The 14,500-nt window shown below is 30.9% G+C and overlaps 1 protein-coding gene across 1 annotated transcript; it reads right to left on the minus strand.

Moving 5' to 3' along the window:
• Positions 1 to 1,342: 1,342 nt before the first annotated feature.
• LOC131023573 (expansin-A4-like) lies at positions 1,343 to 2,761 on the minus strand. The gene is made up of 2 exons (XM_057953117.1): positions 2,596 to 2,761; positions 1,343 to 1,983 (listed from the first exon to the last, which is right to left on the minus strand). The coding sequence occupies exons 1-2, from the start codon at positions 2,759 to 2,761 to the stop codon at positions 1,343 to 1,345; spliced, it is 807 nt and encodes a 268-aa protein (XP_057809100.1).
• Between the last annotated feature and the right edge of the window lie 11,739 nt (positions 2,762 to 14,500).

Below are 14,500 nucleotides of genomic sequence, written 5' to 3' on the forward strand. Positions count from 1 at the left end.
AAGCCTTTAAAGCTTTTAATGATTCATATAGCCTCAATAGGTGGTGGCAGGATACTCTTTTTAGGAGATCACCTATATAAGTGAAGAAGTGGGGCCGCTTCAATTATCGATAACACTTATGAATCCAAGAAATGGTCCAAGGCCAGAAATGGACACAACGTAAGAACGAAAGATATCAGATCTATTATTGTGTGTATGTTGTTGACTTGGTTTACACAAAAGTTGACCGGTTCAAGACATCGCGTTCACCGAGCAACAAGTAAATCCGATGGCATTACACTAAGGAAGGTTCAAAGCTAACAACTACCTATCCTGATGCAATAATAGGTCGTCGGGACAATTAGTTTTTGCATTTGCATTAATCATCATTCATGTGGGGGATTGTTGGAATAAATAGCTTATTTAATGTCATGATTACTTTGTAATTAATGATATTAAATCTTCAACCCTAACCCTAAACGTTCGGGTTTCGGGCTAGCCCATCAGGCTAATCGGCTTAAAGGCGTAAAAATAAAATAATCATTTGTATTTTGTTATTTTTAATGATCTAATGTATAATGTATAAAATATACATAGAAATCAAATATATAAATTATATAGCAAGCATTAAATGCAAAAATATGAGATATTGTAAAAAACATCAAGATTACATAACATATAAAATAAGTTGGTAATAATAAGATGTTCAACTTTGCTCAAGAAAAAATAATAAAATATCCAACAATAGTTTGAACTCATAGAACCAAAGCATCTCAAAAATACAGAAAAGTGAAATGATGAGACTTTATAATATTTTATCATTTTTTATTTTATATCTAAAATATTCTATGTTAAGTACTCGGGTTTCGGGCTAGCCCTTAGTCGGGTCGACTCTATCGGGTGCCGGGCTAATCGGGTTGTAACTAATTTTATCGGGTTGAAAATATTCAACCCTAATCATCTCGGATGACGAGTTAATAGGGCCAGCCCACGGATTTCGGACTAGATAAATGTATTCTTTATAGATTTTTGTGACAAATAAATGTATATTAAAATAAATTTATATTTTATAAATATAATAATAAATATATAACAGGGGTAAAATAGAAAATTCACAAGTTGTGCCTTAGACTGCATTAAGTTATTTTTTTATTAGTATAGATATGGATATAGATAAAGATTTTTGGCCATATTTGTTTATTTATTTACTTGGTGAGGAATTGCAAACTATTTGTGAATACTTATAAAGGTAATTATATTTATTAATTTCCTTGATACATAAATCCAGGCATGAATCGCCTTTATTAAAACAACATCCAACAAAAAAAAATACTAGTATAACATATAAAATGGATTAATTATTCTAATGGAAATTATACTTGCCCTCAAAAGTCATCCCAAATCCCCAACTGCTTGGAACCACGTCGATTTCCTGCATGACAGACCCATCACTAGTGGTGACCTCAAAAGACAGAGTCTTCCCCAGCAGGCTCTGGGTGAGCTGCCAATTCTGGCCCCAGTTGCGGCTCATCCAAGTCCAGTCGGAGCCGGAGCTTCTCACCCTCACGGATTTGACGTCGCCCACGCCTCCCACGTTGTAGACGAGGACGAGTGTCCAGTAATTGTTCCCGCCCATTACGAATTTGATTCCGCCCCTCTTGCCGCACTTGACCCGCCTGTAGGCGACGGGCACCACGCCGGCCCTGTACTCGGCGATCTTGAGGAACATGGGCTGTGCTAGGTCGAAATGTTTCTGAGGCGGGTTGCACCACAGATCCTGGGTCTTGCTGTAGTCGGGCGGGCAGAAGTTGGTCGCCGTCACGCGAATCACGCCCTTCTTGCACGCCTGCGGAGCGTTCACGCACACGATCTCGAAGCATGCTCCGCACGCGGCCCCGTCGTTGAACAGGGCGGTGCTTAGAGCCGTCGTCTCTTGGCCGTACCCTTGCTGGAACACGTTTGTGTATCCACATGCTCCTCCTACCAAAAACCAAAAAATTAATTAGGCTACATGTTTTTAAATATGTAATCCTTGTATACGTGCATGCATAAAGTTTTCTTTTTAATTTAACAATTATTTCCTTCATAATTTCTACACCTACACTAGTCGTGTTGTATTAGCATTAACAAAAATGAGACCATATACTTTGTTTGTGCATGTGTTGGTCTAGCGGTAGGTGATTAATGCCCAAGGTCTGAGGTCCTGGATTCGAGTCCATCGTCATGCGTGCGGTCTTTAAATTTTTTTATTTACTTATGTCATTTATTAATAAAAATAAAATAAAATGAGACTATATATATAGTAATCACTTCATGATATTATTAGATATATATATATATGTACGAGGTAATGTGTTTATTTTACAAATTCTCACACATTTATAACATCCCTACTTATTTTTTAAAATTTAAGGACAATTTAACATTTGTAATATACACAAATTTTATTTATTTCAATATAGACAATTAAAAATTATTTTATATATAAAAGTCTTTAATATTATGACAAAATTTATCTACTTTTAAAATATACTATATCATTAAATTTGTAACTTATATATACCAATTGAGGTGGTATATATATAAAGAAGCATATGGTGGAAAGTAAATATTTACCCATTCCATCATTGGCATCGGGTGGGCCGTAGAAGGTTGCACGAGCGAGATCCCATCCATGCCCTTCTAAGATGGTAGTATCGTTGTCACTTCCACTCGCATTAACACACAAAAATACTGCACAAATGCCTGCTAAACCAAGCAACATCACTTCATCAAAACCCATGTGTAACTAAATTAAAATCTCAATATATATCTATTATATTGGAATATTAATTAGTACAATGGATCAAGCTAGCTAGCTAGTTATATGTTTCTTGACACGTTGTGGACGTCTATTTATAATCGTCATGAAAGTTTGCTGCCAAAGTTTATCATGTTGACTCACTTGTTTTAGCAATATAATTCTTCAAATCTGATATGGAATCTATACGAACGTCAAAATATACATATATGCGGGTGAGCCAAATATTTGGATAATCACATTTGATGAAATTCAACTGAATGGGATTTTGCATTTGCTCAAGTTAGTGATGCGAAATACTCCATAAATATTCACAAAACAACAATTAAATAGGTCAATTTTCTTTGTTTTTGGATTAATTGGAAGTGAAATCATTGCTAATTTTCTCAGATTTTTTTTGCATTTTTTCAGAATAAGTATATGTAGTCTATGTATATCATTATGAGAAATATATACTATAATATATATTCTATTATTTGTAGTCTTTATCACGTGGCCGGCCGTGCCCTATTCCGATTTTGAAAGTGTTGATGAAAATGTATTAATTAGTTTTTTTTTTCTTTTTTTTTTCTTTTTTGTGGCAAGGGGGCGACGCAAGGAAACTGGTAAAAATCATTTAGGAAAGCAGCATGGATTATATATGTCAGACATTTGATTTTGTAAACTGTTCATATTTAGAAGGTTTGGTTTGACTTTGAGCTTTCATAAATTTTCTATTTACATTAACATACTATTATTATTAATATTATTATTATTTAATTAATATAAAATTCAAAGGATCGAATTAACAATAATCTGCTTGAGAATAATGATTTTTCTAATAATAATAATTTATTAATTAAATTTCAGATAATATATCACTGCAATCCAATTTTTTAAATAGATCGACTACGAAAAATGCATTGTTAACAACGAAAATTTAACAATATCGTACAAATTCAAACCGTACGTACGCCCTGAAACTGTGCCCGTATGTCGAATTGTCATTCCTTAAAATACATCCTCAGGAAATTAAGTATTGTACTATGCATACGCGACAAGAATGTTCTTCTATCGAATCTCTTATGAACATGCAAATTAATAATTATATTATTGAAATATATTTTTACAAGGATAAAACATGTTTGCAACAATTTACTAATTGCGCGACATGATCAAAGCACTACGAGAGTCTACGTAGTAGATGGATATATTCTTGTTACTTGTGTCTATTTACTAGTAGCCTGGAATTCAAGCCAATGACAGGCGCTTAATTTAATTAATAAATATATTAAAAATAAATAATGTTTAATGACTATTCAACCATGAAAGATTAATTTAATATATTTAACGACGCTCCAACTAAAGGGTTAAGTATTAAATAATTAAGCCCCTAACATAGAGGCCCTTATCACGTTTAGATCCCTATAGTCGAAGTTGGGCCAACTAAACCCTCAAACTGCCTAATTTCGAACAATCGAGCCCTCGCCTCTAACGGTCAGTTGATGCCGTTTGTTTTCATTTTTTTTAATCGGTGGGCCGCAGATGAATTCTACGCCGGAGCGGCTCTCAGTTCTTGGGCGAAAATATCTTGCCTCAAATCCAGCAATACCAGTTGGAGATCGACGCTATTATTTGCGAACATGTAATGCTTCTGATGCACCAATTAGATTTGTTGAATTCTGATCGCAAGGATTGGAGAATCGGTGATGAAAACGTTGAGAGAGAAAGACGATCAAATCAAGAAAATGGCGAAATTGAATCTAATGCTTCAGGAAAAGGCCAAGGGCCTCTACGTTGAGAACCAGCTATGGCGAGAGATGGCGCAGACGAACGAGGCGGCGGGGAATTCCCTGCGCACCGACCTCCAACACACCCTCGCTCAATTCGGCTCGGCAGCGGCAGATGAGGAGGAAGTGGAGTTGTGTGGCAGCTGTGACGACGGGAGGGATATCGACGGCGGAAAGACGAACCCACATCGACGACGGGAGGAAATGGAACCCACATCGGCAGCCGGAAATACTCTGATGCTTCATCTTCTTCGAGGGCTCGATTGGAGAGAAAGCCCAGATCTTTGCCCAAATTAACTATTTTAATTCAGTGATCGGGGGAATTCAGTGAAGGTTTCGAAGAATAATTCTGAAAAATTGAGGGAGACACCATTGTTCAAGAGCTCAACTCTAGTTGGCAGCTCAGGTGTTTGACGAAATGTCGTAGAAGAGTCTAATGGTGACAATGGCAGCGCTGCGTCTGCGGTTGTGCAAATTTGATGGAGAACTTGAATTTGATTGCGATGGAGTCTCGAAATCTGCTTCTGCGGTTGTTTTCGGTGAGCTTGGCGAAGAAGAAGGGGTGGGTCCCACCACCAACGAAATAAAAAAATAATAATTTAAAATAGTTAACGGTGTTAAACGACCGTTAAGTCGGAGGGGCTAATTGTTCGAAATTAGGCAGTTTGAGGGTTTAGTTGGCCCAACTTCGACTATAGGGATCTAAACGTGATAAGGGCCTCTATGTTAGGGGCTTATTTGATACTTAACCCTTTAATAAATATATTTAAAAAATAAATCATATTTAACAACTATTAATCGATGAAAGATTAATTTAATATATATATTTAATGACGCACCAATGATGGGTGGGTAATTTATTAAATATAATAAAAAATGAAATATATTTAACGACTATTGGCGCCCAACTAATTTAACAAAATAGATAAATAAATATATACTCTGACATTTAACGCTGTCTTTATGATTACAATATACTATATATTAATATAAAAATTATAGATAAAATCAATATTCAACATCGCGTTAACGACAACCAATTAAGTTAAATAATAAAAATATGTTCTTTATTAATGAAGCGCCAACGATGAAATTTTTTAAAAATATTTTAAAGGATAAATCTATACGGATCAATTTGATCCGGATCAGTAGGGGTATAAAAGTCCAAAAAAAATAACTGAAAATGTGTTTTACCTTAAATGCCCCTTATAAAAGTTTATTATTTTAAAATACTAAATTTAATATATTGTGAATATAAATTGAATGTCTTTTCAATTTTCTAGGCCATAAATTAAGTTCATGAACATATGCACTTAAATCAATACATTGAACATATATAGGATACATAAAATTCGGTGCTATGTAAAATTGAACATTTCATTTAATTTTTTTTTTATAAAAAATTAAACATTTCATAATTCGTAGGATTTTTGTTTATTTAAGAAAATAATTAGTTTGGTATATATAAAGAACTTGTTTTTTAATATGTTTTTATGTTTTATCTGACTTTTTTGTTTTTGTAACATTTTTTATTTAAACACCCCCAATCACTATAAAAAGTGTTTCAATTTAAAATTTTAAATATTTATATTATTATTATTATTATTATTATTATTATTATTATTATGTTGGATAATATATTTAGAGTTAATATATGAAATTGGCCACTTTCATATAGTAAACTTAAAAATTGGCCAGTCAAATAAAAACTTTAAAATTTAGCCATTTTTTGTGTAAAAGTACAAAATTACCCCTAACAATAAAAATTAAAAAATTAGCCACAAATTCATTCCCCACAAATTCATAATTTTTTACTCTCTCTCTCCTCACTCTCTCTCTCGCTGTTCTCTCCCTCTTTACGCTCTCTCTCTCTCCCTCTCCCTCTCCCTCTCGCCGCCCATCCCCCGCGCCGCCGTCACTCAATCTCCGGCAATCGCAGCGTCAACGCCGCACAGCCACCACCACCGCGACGCCTCTTTCTATCTCTCTCTTTCGATTAGGACTTGGAGTCATCGGATTCAATTCATCTGAGTTATGTCCGGCAAAGAGAAGCCAGATCCGCCATTGCAGCGCCGACGACGAAGCAAACCATCCAGATTCCAGCGGCGCGTCCAATCCTAACGGTGACTTCGCCGATTTTCCCCGATCGAGCCGTGCTCTGCCATCGCAGCGCCGACGACGACGCCAGCCATCCAGATTCGAACGGCGTGTCCAATCCCGACGGCGACTTTTTGGATTTGATTTAGCTTAGTTTTGGAGTTTCGTGTGCTTAGAGTTTGAAGTTTCTGTGTGCTTAAATTTGATTTAATTGAGTTTTGGTGTGCTTAGATTTGATTTCGCGTTCAATTCCGATGGCGTGTGCTTAGATTTGATTTAGCTTGGTTTTGGTGACTCTACACTTTCTTAAGAATGGATTTGATTAAGAGTCTTTGTCTGATGAAGGAATATCTTTTGCCCAGACCCAGCTAGAGAGAGAGAAGAGTGAAGGAGGGAGAAAGAAGGTGGTGAGGGTCACGAGAGTTTTTTTAAATTTTCTTTTGTGCTAAGATTACAATTGATGGAAATTTGGTGTCTGCATCTTGTAAATGGGGGAGGGGGAGGATAGAGACTTATCAACATTAGCAGATATGATGATGCATGTTTATCTAAACCTCAATTCACAATCAAATTTATGAATTCACAATTTAATGTTCTTGAATTCACGACTATATTTATGAATTCACAACTAGATTTAAGAATTCACAATCAGGTCGATGAATTCACAACTTAATGTTCTTGAATTCACAACTAGCTCGATGAATTCACAACTTAATATTCTTGAATTTACAACCAAATCTATAAATTCACAATCAAAATAAATTACAGTTTTAATTGTGAATTCAAACTTTAAAAACTCAAATTCACAACTACTTTAATTAACAATCAAAATAAATTCTAATTGTGAATTAAATTCAGGTTGTGAATTCGACTGATTGTGAATTCACAACCAACATAAATCTGGTTGTGAATTAAATTTTGGTTGTGAATTCGTTTGTTGTGAATTCACAACCAAAAAATTCTAGTTGTGAATTAATTTTTTGTTGTGAATTCGACTGGTTGTGAATTAAAATTTGGCTGTGAATTCGACTAGTTGTGAATTCACAAACAAAAAATTATGGTTGTAAATTTGACTGGTTGTGAATTCTCAATTCACAACCAGTGTGAATTCACAACCAAAAAATTTTGGTTGTGAATTCACACTGGTTGTGAATTGCGGGATTTTTTAAAGGGGTGGTGTAAAGTGGCCATTTTTTTAATTTTTAATGTGGAAGGGTATTTTGGTAACAGTGGCCATTTTTTTATGTTTTTATTTCATAGGCTAGATTTTAATTTTACAATATGAAAGTGGCCATTTTCAAAATCCACTCATATATTTAAATTAAATTTCTTTACATAAATCATTAATGAGTATTGTAACATTTTTATTATTATTATTTATCAAGTTTGTATCATTATTTATCAAGATTATAAAAGTTTGTAACATTTTTTTATTTAAACACCCCCAATTATTATTATTATTATTATTATTATTATTATTATTATTATTATTATTATTATTATTATTAATAATCAAGTATTGTGTATTTTTCAACATCATCTTGATTTTAGTATTTTCCATGAGATCGTAATTATTCGAAACACAACCCAAAATATAAAAAGTCATAAAATGTAATATAATATATATTCTAATTTAGTATTGTATATATGTATATGTATATCACATACTTAATAAAATTAGAATATTTTGTACAAGTAATTATTTTTAGTATGAAAAAAAAATTGTGTGAGATTGAGCCTAGCTATTGTAATATCCAATAAAATCATGAATAAATTACGAAGAATTTGAGTTTACTAATTTTAATGTAATTTTTTTAGAATATAAAATATAAACTATTTTCACCCGTTAGATCGTCAAGATCTACGATAGGCTCAATCTCAAATTCTTCGTAATTTATTCATGATTTCATTGGAGATTACAATAGGCTCAATCTCACACAATTTTTTTGTCATACTAAAAATAATTACTTTGTACTTTTTGAAGGGTATATATAAAATATTTTATGTATATATTATAATTAATTCATAATTTTAGGAGATAAAAAACTTTTACAATGTTTTTAGAATATAAAATATAAACTATTTTCACCCGTTAGATCATCAAGATCTACGATAGGTTCAATCTCACACACATTAAAATTAGTAAACTCAAATTCTTCGTAATTTATTCATGATTTCATTGGAGATTACAATAGGCTCAAACTCACACAATTTTTTTTTCATACTAAAAATAATTACTTGTACAAATTATTCTAATTTATTAAGTATGTGATATACATAAACATATAAATATACACACACACACACACACACACACACACACACACATATATATATATAGGAGGGCTATCGTGAGAGAACCTCTTAAAATTAAAAATAACAACTACAAATAAAGTATGAATTTTATGTAGAACACATATCAATTCGTTGTATAAAGGTATGAATTGCGAAAAATAAATTTTTGCTACTTTTGGGATTCTGAGTTAGAATTTTATGTAGAACACATATCAATTCGCTGTATAAAGGTATGGATTGCGAAAAATAATTTTTTGCTACTTTTGGGATTCGAACTCAGGATCATGAATTCATCCAACAGGATGTTGAATCAACCGTAGATCTTGATGATCTAAGGGCTGAAAATGATTCTTATTTTATATTTTAAGAAGTGTACTTATTTTAGCCCGCCATATATATAGATATATATATATATATACATATATATATATATATATATATAATGGATCATATGTAAATAGAAGATAATTGTGAGAACGGGGAACCAATATAAACCGTAGATTATTGGAGATCAAACGGCTGAGCATTTTTCGGCTGTTTAATTCATTTTAGTAAGAAAGGGTTTATTTGACTTTTGACAATCAACACATAACCGAAATGAGTACTGTCATCCCTATAATCATGCGTTCATGATTGCATGATATCTTCTAATTTTGGTTACAACTTAGATATTACATTTTAGGTTTTTATTGTACAACATCCACATTTGATTAACGTACCATGATCCTTAACACCCTTTCCTTTTTCGTCTCTTGTGTAGCGCCTTCGTTTTTTTTCATCTGGTGTCCCTATATTCATTTTAACATGGTTAACGATTTTGAGTTTGGAAAAATGTGGATAAGTATATAAACACTTTTAAAATTACCTTGAACCGGAGGACCAACCTTAGCCTCGTTACCTGGTTTCTCTGCGCCAACTACTGTTCGGACAATTACACAGTGAACATACTATTAAATAAATGAACAATGTACAAATCTAACGAACAGATATATAAAATCAATGAACAAGGTCCTTCTTTATTCAATAATTATACAATTCTCCTCATACGAACATTAGATTATGGAGTACGCACATAATAGACATTTGAACTTTAAATGAACAAAAATGGATTTTAAATGAACAAATCCATAATTTGATGAAACAAACGAACATTTTAAAAAATGTACCTTTTTTTGTTATCCCTGACGCGCTTCTCGTTCTTCTCCTATGAACAGGATCTTGCTCAGTAGAAGGTTGCTCCGATGTCACGTGGATTGGTGCAGTTTTTTCCCCACTTGCATCTATTCATCCAATAAAATACATATATTAATTAGTTCGTCCTAACGGAAACTTAATATATAAAATTTATATTTCATAAAGAAATGATTACCTTTTAAATGAACAATACCCATTTTAAATGGACAAACTCAATGAACAAAACACATTTTTAATGAACAAATCCATATTTTGCAGAAAAAAAAAGAACATTTAAAAAAATGTACCTTTTTTTGTTATCCCTGATGTGCTCCTTGTTGTTTTCCTATGCGGTGTCGTCGTATCAGCAATATTCTCATGAACAGTATCTTGTTCAATACAAGTTTGCTCCGATGTCACGTGGACATCACCAGTTTTCTCCCCACATGCATCTATTTATCCAATAAATAGGGATTTATTGGATAGGGTATTATAAGCATAGGGATCCACCGGAAATCGCACACACTAGGGTTGAAAGTGACGAAGACGGCGATGGGTGAACTAAAAATTGACTGGTAGGTGAAAAGGTAGTCAGTAATTAAATGGTTGAACGGTAATTAAGGGATTTGATGTATCTTCCAAAATTAAAAGAATGTTTTGTTCACTAAATTACCCCTATCTATTACTATGTCGTCTATGCGTATTTGTTTTAAGTTTACAGCAATTAGATATATGTTTAGATATGAACCGTTGATCTTCATTAATCTATGGACTAGAATAGTTCCTAGGTTTCACAATTAGATTAAATACACACTAGATACCAACCCTATATATATATATATATATATATATATATATATATATATATATTTGTAAATAAATAATATCATATATATATGAAAGCTCAACCAATTACATAAATAGTAACATATTGCCTAAGTTTATAATATTATGAAAAAAATTCATATTGCGTAAATTAAATTATTAGTTAATTTTTTTATCTTTTTAATATTTTATATTTGTTAGTCATACGGATAAATGTAAATAAATTGTCCAACCAAAGTTTATAATATTATGAAAATTTATATTGGTAATATATATTATTAAAATAGACTTTAAATGAAATAATAACATATTTTTGTATTAAATGATCACACATGTTCAGTAAATGTAAATAATAAGTATATGTATTAGAGATTTAACAAATGGTGGTGTTAATGATTGTTATGCATCTATCGATCTCCTTTAGTGTACATTGGCATTGCTTAATGCATCTAAAGTTTCAATAATAGACATCATTTCAAACATTTACACATCCTATTCTAACAACATCTGCGATCATTTTTATTTCGATATCACGAGCAATAATTGTTCCTACCCGTTTCTTGTATAACATAAAATTTTAACATTCATATAATATTATTTTCATAATTTAAATATAAAAAAAACTTTTAAATAATATTTATTGTTAAATACAAAATGCTTCTCAAACAATCTTAAAGTCAGTGGATTGACTCATGTGTGCATGTGTTTTTGAAATTTAAAAAAAATGTATATATGCAAGGACGATGTACGAAATTGTAAACCCTCTACCCTTGATAAAATATTGAACTTTTGTTTATAGTTGATGAATATTAAAAATTATGAATTAATTATATTTAATAAAGTATAGTTTATTTTCATCAAGTTACCATACTAAAAGCTACAAAACTAATACAATCACTGTAGTTAAGCCGTTTTTTCGTATATATTAAGCAATAACTTTCATAATGCATTAAGATATCCATCGAAAAAGAATGAAAAGTACATAATATATTTTTAAATTGTGTTGGCGATCACTAAAGCTAAAGTTGTTATTCATATATATTTGTGAGCAAGAAAAATATATACTTCAATTGTAGCAATTGATTATAGATTCAATGAAATTATACAATTCTTTTCGCAAGAAACTTGAATAGTCTCATTAATACTTTGAAAGTAAAATAAGACGTATTAAAGCATGTTAATTAACAAAAAAAAAAAAAAAACAGATTCATGCATGTCATGAAAATAATAGATTCATGAACTTAATTTAATTTATACACTCAAAATTAAACATTTCTTTTCATGAATATTTTATGAAGATTTTAAGTTTTAACTAGGGGAATATAATTCTATCAAAAAAACTAGAGAACACTATTAATAGAGACGTATTTTTTATTTATTTTTGGACATGGAATAGTACATACGTATTAATACAACTTTAGTATACTTACTTTTATATCTATGTTTTTATGTTTAATTTGTTTCATATTTTTGTTTTTGTAATATTTTTTATTTAAATAAAGGGTGTGTTTACAAAAAAGAAAAGCATACATAACAAAAATAAAAGTAAAGAAACACTTCAGGAAAATAAAAGTAAAACATTTTAACAAAAAAAAAATAAAAAACGTAAATATCAAAGCATGATATTTACAAATGCATGATTGAGTAATTAAATACATTCATGTTGGTTTACAAAATATATTAATTTTACTTTGATATCTATGTTTTTATGTTTAATTTGTTTCATATTTTTGTTTTTGTAATATTTTTTATTTAAATAAAGGGTGTGTTTACAAAAAAGAAAAGCATACATAACAAAAATAAAAGTAAAGAAACACTTCAGGAAAATAAAAGTAAAACATTTTAACAAAAATAAAAATAAAAAACGTAAATATCAAAGCATGATATTTACAAATGCATGATTGAGTAATTAAATACTACATTCATGTTGGTTTACAAAATATATTATAAACTAGTCAAACTTCTCATGAAAACACAAAAGTATTTATTGAAAATAATGTTCCCAATAATATATATACATATTTCATTAATATTAAAATGAAAAATACATAAAGGGTAAATATGTCTTTTTATGTTGAACATTAATTATTTTTTGAATTTGATCCGGATCAAATTGATCCAAATAGCAAGGTCCTATTTTAAAACATTGATACAACTAGTCAACTACTACCGTTGCATGGACAATCCGTCGTTAAGTCCGATGGATCCTTTAGTGTCGTTAAATTTCTTAGCAAATTGCTTATTTTCTTGTAGTGATCATCATTCTACCATTATTGTAATTAATTAACTAATTAATACTATGATTTTGATCCTCACAAAAAATCAACCCAGCATACAAAGCAACCTGGTTAGAATAATATGTTTCGACGGTTTAAATTAAATACTCTTTTGTTGAAGGGCATTGCATCTTTAAAAACTTTTATCTTAATATATTCATATCAACTAATCTCATCATTCCGGAATCTCCAGATTATAATAAATGATCATGAGGCACTTTTTGAAAGGCAAAAATTACTGACTTCTACTTATTTATCATCTAAAAATTGAAAACAACATCGAATACAAATAAGGAAAAGATAATTAAATTACAATATTAAAATAAATCTTCTTTTATATGGAAGATTTCCTAGAATCAGTATAAGTGATTTACGGCATGCTGTTCGCGAGATATATATCATGCATGACACACTGATTTCCTTCATTTAAAAAGATCTTTCCCGAAGACGTACGAATGAAAAAATTGAAAAAAAGACTGATGTTCAAAAATATATAGATGCCTTAAGTATAATTTACTATTTCTGCAATAATGTTCGTTGAATTAAATATGCAGGAGAAAAATATTGGGCACTGATCTCTAAGTTTTTAGTATAAATAGGGAACGTTTACCTCAAAACAAAAGATACACATACACAGCATCAAAAAAGAAAAAAATCATATTAATTAAGTTAAGCTGAATGGCACGTTTTAGCTTGCAAATGAGTGCAATAATATTTTTGGTGATTTTGGTGTATGGTTCAAGGGTTGGAGATGGTCAGACAATCACAATAAAATGCAATGAAGCTGAATGTGCAGGCATATGCAAAAAAGCCTACAAAGAGAAGCTAATTAGGTCGTATTGTAAGGATTTACCATTTGGCGGATGGAAACTTTGTGTGTGCGAGCATAAAGACGCTACTACTATGGTAGCGGATCAACTTGTACAAACATAGACAATTAACTTAATTCTACACAAACTAAATATCTATATACAACTTTTATTTACCTATATATATCTTGTCGCATATACTATTAATTAATTTTACAGATCATGTTATTTAATTTCTTCACTCACAAATTTGTCTCCTCTTCATCCAATCCATTGACCTCATCCTTTGGTAGTAAACCTTAATATATCAAATGCTTTTAACTTGTAGTCCTACAGTTTGTAATAATTTTAAGAACTGGGTTTAAAAAAAGGAAAAAAAATGAAATATTGATTTTCTTTCTGTACTTGGAAACTGATGTGTGCATGCTCTTAATTTAAAGAAATTGTACGGATTTCCCTTTCAACATGAAAAAACAA

This window comes from Salvia miltiorrhiza, chromosome 4, assembly GCF_028751815.1.
Source record: "Salvia miltiorrhiza cultivar Shanhuang (shh) chromosome 4, IMPLAD_Smil_shh, whole genome shotgun sequence".
NCBI classification, from domain to species: Eukaryota; Viridiplantae; Streptophyta; class Magnoliopsida; order Lamiales; family Lamiaceae; genus Salvia; species Salvia miltiorrhiza.

Bases quoted from the DNA above. Each gene is read 5' to 3' on its own strand.
- LOC131023573 (XM_057953117.1), bottom strand. From the start codon at position 2,761: ATGGGTTTTGATGAAGTGATGTTGCTTGGTTTAGCAGGCATTTGTGCA. The intron at 1,984-2,595 runs GTAAATATTTAC...AACATGTAGCCT, and splicing joins CGATGCCAATGATGGAATGG to AATTAATTTTTTGGTTTTTG.